At 52.7% G+C, this 5,689-nt stretch overlaps 1 protein-coding gene across 1 annotated transcript; it reads left to right on the forward strand.

Annotated features, from left to right (window-relative positions):
* The first annotated feature begins 2,644 nt into the window (after window positions 1-2,644).
* HOXB13 (homeobox B13) lies at window positions 2,645-4,452 on the forward strand. Its single transcript, XM_060082365.1, has 2 exons — window positions 2,645-3,248; window positions 4,199-4,452. Exons 1-2 carry the CDS (start codon window positions 2,645-2,647, stop codon window positions 4,450-4,452), a joined length of 858 nt encoding a protein of 285 aa, XP_059938348.1.
* Window positions 4,453-5,689: the final 1,237 nt, after the last annotated feature.

A 5,689-nucleotide genomic window follows, 5' to 3' on the forward strand; every position in this document is an offset into this window, starting at 1 on the left:
ACACCCAACGCACCCAAAAATAAATAAATAAATTTATTTTTTAAAGTGCCTCAAAGATATTTAAAAATAAATAAATTGTAGAGTAAAACAAAAACAACACCCCCATAGTATTTACTTGTATTGAAATGTATCTGTTTACGTAGGGGTCTCCAGCACAGCTGGTGAGCTTCTCCAGGGCAAGGCTTGAGTTGGTCATCTCTGCATTCCACAATGATGCAGAGTTACATGCATTTAGCTGCTTATTTCCATGGACACAGATAAGAACACTAATATCCAAAAAGCACAGTCGCAGGCAGTGTTGCTATGAATCTTTAAATTTTTGTATTCAATTATTTTTCCTTCTAAAATATAGATAGGCTGATGTAAAGTGAAGAAATAGCCAGTGTACATCTTGAATTTTTTCACACCCACGTAAGTGTCATATAGATTGAGATTGAGAACATTTCCAGCCCCCAAAAAGGCTTCCTTACAACACCTCCCTGTCAGGAGCTCCCCTCCCCAGGGTAATCTCTTCTGACCTCTATCACCATAGATTGATTTTGGCTATTCTTGAACTGCATAGAAATAGAATCATACAAAAGTTACTCTTTTGTGTCTGGCTTCTTTCACCCACTTATCTGTGCAATTTATGTTGTGTGTAGCAGTCTTTTTTTTAAACTGATGTTTAGTACCCCATTCTTTAATGATAGTACCATTTATTTGCCTATTCTACTATTGATGGACATTTGGGTAGTTTCTATGTTTGAGCTATAATAAATAAAGCTGTTTTGGACCCTTTAGTACATGCCTATCGATGAACATAAATATTCATTTCTGTTGTGTATATATATTCCCAGAAGTGGAGTTGATTGGTTTATTTTTAAAACTTAGGGATCTATTCATACCTGTGCTGTCATCTACCAAGCAAAAACCAGTAAAAAAAAAAATTCTTAGGCTTTAGGTAAAAATCCTGGTATTTCTGCCTTTCATAATCAGACAAACAAGAGGCTGTAATAAGAAACTGGAAAGCATCAAAGAGACATCTCCTCCCTTTTCTCTCGTGTTGTTTTCAAATACAACAAAATCCATTGAGGATTTCCTGCTTGGTGTCTTCATTTATTAGCAGTATTCATTGACAGTGATCTGTCATCATCACGACAGCCCTACAACTTGGGGCAACTCCAGTTTGCATGGGCGCTTTCCCAAAAAATGGCTCAAGTTCAGACTCAGGTTGGTGAGGGGGCACGGCTGAGCCCACCTAGAGGGCAGGGTGGACTGTTCTATATAATTGCCTTGACCCTGGTGTAGAATGCAAAAGTTCCTGTCTTCTCCAGAAAAAACTGTGAGTTCTAGAAAAAGTGAACCCAGAAGGATTTGATTAGGGAGGTGTAGTGGTGGAAACAGAAAACCTCTGAAGACAGATCTATGAAACAAATTGGTTTGGGTCTTCTGCCTTGCACTGCACAATAGGCCCCAACAGAGAGGCCTCAGGCAATTCCTCCAGTGGTTGGGGCTCCCTCTCCCATCTCCTTTTCCTTCTAAGAAAATGTAAAGCCTGGAGGAAGCAGATAGGGGAAATGGAAATCCAGACCCCCTTTTACAGCCAGGTCCAGAAGCTCCATTTCCACTTTAGGTCTGAACGTTTAGCGTCTTCAGTTCTCAAGTCTCCTTCTTTGGAGCACGTGTCCCGCTCCCTCTCCCTCCCACCCCTCTCTGAATCCGGAGTTTTCTGGGCAGAAACTTGAGTCCCTGGGGAAGAGAAGTCCCAGGCACTTCCCCAGGCCCGGGAGCAGCTTATTACTGCGCATCCAGGATGGAAGGAGCACCTGGAGTGAACTGGGATGCTAGTACCTAGGACTCAAAGCAAGGGGCTTCTAGAAATACCCCGTAATCCCCATTTTCCAGCCTCCTCCGACTCAGGCACATTCCCGGGTTCCCCTTTCAGGCCCAGAGCGGCCTCCCGGCCCCACCCCCGACTCCCCTTCCCCCCACAAGATGGACACTTTATAGGGAGAGCTTTTTATTCTCTCGTTAAACCTGCCAAAGCACAGGAGACAGAGAGCCAGGGAGGGAGAGGAGGCGACCGAGGTGGGGCGGGCTCCGCGTCCCCTCTCCCGCCTTCCACTACTCCCCCGCCCCCCACCGACGTAGCTGGGTTGCTCCAAACTGGAAAGCAGCGAAAGGACACCTCGTCTCTTTTCTCTCGTTTTCAAATGCAATAAAAAACCGAGAGAGGGAGAGAGGGAGGGAGGGAGGGAGAGAAGGAGAAAGGGGGGGAGGGAGGAAGAGAGAGGGAGAGGAGGAGAGAGAGAGAGAGAGGGAGGGAGAGAGGGAGGGGGAGAGAGAGAGAGAGAGAGAGGAAGAGAGAGGAAGAGGGAGAGAGGGAGAGGGAGAGAGAGAAAGAGAAAGCGGGGGTAAAGTATTTTCGCAATTTCTGCCATGAAGATTTTATTAGCTTCTCTCCGCCAGGCCGCAGCCAATCAGCGCGCGTGCCCGGGCACCTGCGTCTCCTGCGTCAAGACGGCCGGGCTGAGCGAATGCAGGCGCCGAGCGAGCTGGGAGCGATTTAAAACGCTTTGGATTCCCGGGGCCTGGGTGGGGAGAGCGAGCTGGGTGCCCCCTGTATCCCCCACCCCCAGCACCCCATGAGCCGACCCTCGGCCCCATGGAGCCCGGCAATTATGCCACCTTGGACGGGGCCAAGGAAATCGAAGGCTTGCTGGGAGCCGGAGGGAGTCGGAATCTGGTCGCCCACTCCCCACTGACCAGCCACCCAGCGGCGGCGCCTACGCTTATGCCCGCTGTCAACTACGCCCCCCTGGATCTTCCAGGCTCTGCGGAACCACCAAAGCAGTGCCACCCATGCCCCGGGGTGCCCCAGGGGGCGTCCCCAGCTCCGGTGCCGTACGGCTACTTTGGAGGCGGGTACTACTCCTGCCGAGTGTCCCGGAGCTCCCTGAAACCCTGTGCCCAGGCGGCCACCCTGGCCGCCTACCCTGCGGAGACTCCCGCGGCCGGGGAGGAGTACCCCAGCCGCCCCACCGAGTTTGCCTTCTACCCGGGGTACCCGGGACCCTACCAGCCTATGGCCAGTTACCTGGATGTGTCGGTGGTGCAGACCTTGGGCGCCCCTGGGGAGCCTCGCCATGACTCCCTGCTGCCTGTGGACAGTTACCAGCCCTGGGCCCTCACCGGTGGCTGGAACAGCCAGATGTGTTGCCAGGGAGAACAAAACCCACCGGGTCCCTTCTGGAAGGCGGCATTTGCAGGTAAACTGCCCACTACTCTGGATCCCCTTGGCGCTGAGTGTGGGGTTGTAGGCCCTGCTGGCACTTGCCTGGGAGGAGGTGGAGGGAGACTTGGGGCTGGTGAGGAGGAGCTTGGTTCTCCTTGGTTGGCTATTAGGACTCTGAAGGAGGGTCCAGGCAGTTAGAGAGCCTGGGTAGAGGCCCCAGAGGGGCTGTGTGAGGGCCTGAGCTGCGGGCTATCCGAAGCCTGAGGACCACCAAGCCTCTGACCTCCCCAGGAGACCTTGGGACCAGCCTTTCAATATGTTGGTGTGTTTGGCTCTCTTTGCTGTTGTTTGGGGCTCAGGGTATCCCTGCCCAGCAGGATCCCAGTTGAATTCTTCAAAAGGGCCAAATAACTCTCAATTCATTGAGTATCGGGTACAGTGGGGTGAGTGGGAACAGAGAAGTTGGACGTTCTGTAAAGAATACAACCCCTCACTTTCTCTCAGATGAGTTTTTCAGTTTCCAAAGGGAAGTTTAGATTTCCTGCAGCCATGGCTTAGGTGTGTGCATTAGTGCATGTGTGTGTTGGGAGTGGGGGCAGAAACGTGTTCCTCCCGTACAGAACTTGCTTGTAGTATCTATAAGAATGGCCAAGAGTTGGAAAATGCATGTGAGGGCGGACATATGTAGACGGTGGGCAAAGGCCTGGCCGTGTGTGATGGGTGTGTTTGCAGACCTGCAGGTGTGAGGGCAGTGAAGAGTGAGGGTGGCCTGCAGAAACCGCTTTCCAAGGCTGGGCGGTGATCAGAGCTGGAAGCCGAGGTGTCCTCTTGTGCTTTGAGGGAACAGGAGTGCACGAATGCCTGTAGGGTTACCTGGGTGCTCCTGCAGGATGACTTAGCTTGTGGGGCCTGGGTCTGCGCCTGAGCTTGCGCCAGGCGGTGGTGTGAGCATGTCTTTCTCTCCCTCCCTCTCCTGCCACGCAGACTCGAGCGCGCAGCACCCTCCAGACGGCTGCGCCTTCCGCCGCGGCCGCAAGAAACGTATTCCCTACAGCAAGGGGCAGCTGCGGGAGCTGGAGCGCGAGTATTCGGCTAACAAGTTCATCACAAAAGACAAGAGGCGCAAGATCTCGGCGGCCACCAGCCTCTCAGAGCGCCAGATCACCATCTGGTTTCAGAATCGCCGGGTCAAGGAGAAGAAAGTCCTCGCCAAGGTCAAAACCAGTGCTATTCCTTGAGGGAGCTCCCTGGCTGTGCCTGGGGAGGGGGGGAGGAGGAAGTCGGAGTATCCTGGGGAGACCAGGAGCCTGCCACAGCCAGGCTGGGGCCCAGGACTCTGCTGAGAGGCCCCCAGAGGTGACACTCTTCCCAGACCAATGCTCCTGGGCTGTTCCTCAGGGACAGCTTGGGTACCCCATTGGTCCCAGAGAGCCAGCGAGGCCCAGAGTTACAGCCCAGTCCACCAGGTAACACCACCCAAAGGACCTTGTCCCAGTCATAATCATTCATCCTGGCAGTGGCAATAATCACCATAACCAGTACTAGTTGCCATGATAATTAGTATCATATTTTCTATCTAGAGCTCTGTAGAGCGCTTTAGAAACTGCTTTCATGGATTGAGCTGATTACGAATAAACTTGGAAGGAGACCGGTGGCAGGAGAGCTTCCTCTGGAACCCCTTCCATTTCCAAAGCCCATCCCCATCCCAGTGAAGGCAGAGGAGAAAAGAAATGGCAGATTCACCCCTGTGGCTATGTTGCCCCTTTAGCATTTTTCTAAGATGACAGCTAGGCAGGATGGACAGCACTGGAGGGTGCATCTCCTTCCCTCCGTGCCCATCCCCTAGGTTGTACCCACTGGTCTCAGAAGTCCGCATCCCCAACTCTTCAATTTTGTCCGTGTGTGAAAAACAAGCCAGCGAGCTGCCCTGCGGGGTCTGTTCTCCTTCCTTTCAGAGAAATGGGGTTTGAGAAAGTGCCTGGATAATTCACCACTTCCTCTCCAAAACGTTCCAGACCCTCCCTTAATGTTCCTGGTGGTTCTGACCTAAGGAGGTCGTGGTTCATTGGGCATTTGGGAGCCGCATGAAATAGATATTTGTGGCCTTGTAGACGGAGCCCCTCCCAGGCACAAACGGTTACAGAATGAGGGAATAGTAGCCTATCTATGGTAGGCACGTCCCAAACACACTGGTATAGCCCAGAAGGAGAAAAACAAAAAGCAGAAAATGGCTCCTTCACTACCCATTCCTCCTCTGCTTGCCTGCTGGGCAAGGCCTGGGAGTCGCGGAAGGCTCTTTTTCGAGTGGAAGAACCACGGGCGGCGGAAGCCCAAAGACCCAGTCTCAGAGTGGGGAACGGCAGGCAGCCGGGACAACAATGGGCACAGACGCGCGTTTCCTTTTCACTTTGCGCTGGTTCAGTCCACATACCCTGAACTCTGGGTGGGTGGAGGGCAGGTTGGCGCCAACTCTGT

This window comes from Mesoplodon densirostris, chromosome 18, assembly GCF_025265405.1.
Source record: "Mesoplodon densirostris isolate mMesDen1 chromosome 18, mMesDen1 primary haplotype, whole genome shotgun sequence".
NCBI classification, from domain to species: domain Eukaryota; kingdom Metazoa; phylum Chordata; class Mammalia; order Artiodactyla; family Ziphiidae; genus Mesoplodon; species Mesoplodon densirostris.

Bases quoted from the DNA above. Each gene is read 5' to 3' on its own strand.
- HOXB13 (XM_060082365.1), top strand. From the start codon at position 2,645: ATGGAGCCCGGCAATTATGCCACCTTGGACGGGGCCAAGGAAATCGAA. The intron at 3,249-4,198 runs GTAAACTGCCCA...CCTGCCACGCAG, and splicing joins CTGGAAGGCGGCATTTGCAG to ACTCGAGCGCGCAGCACCCT.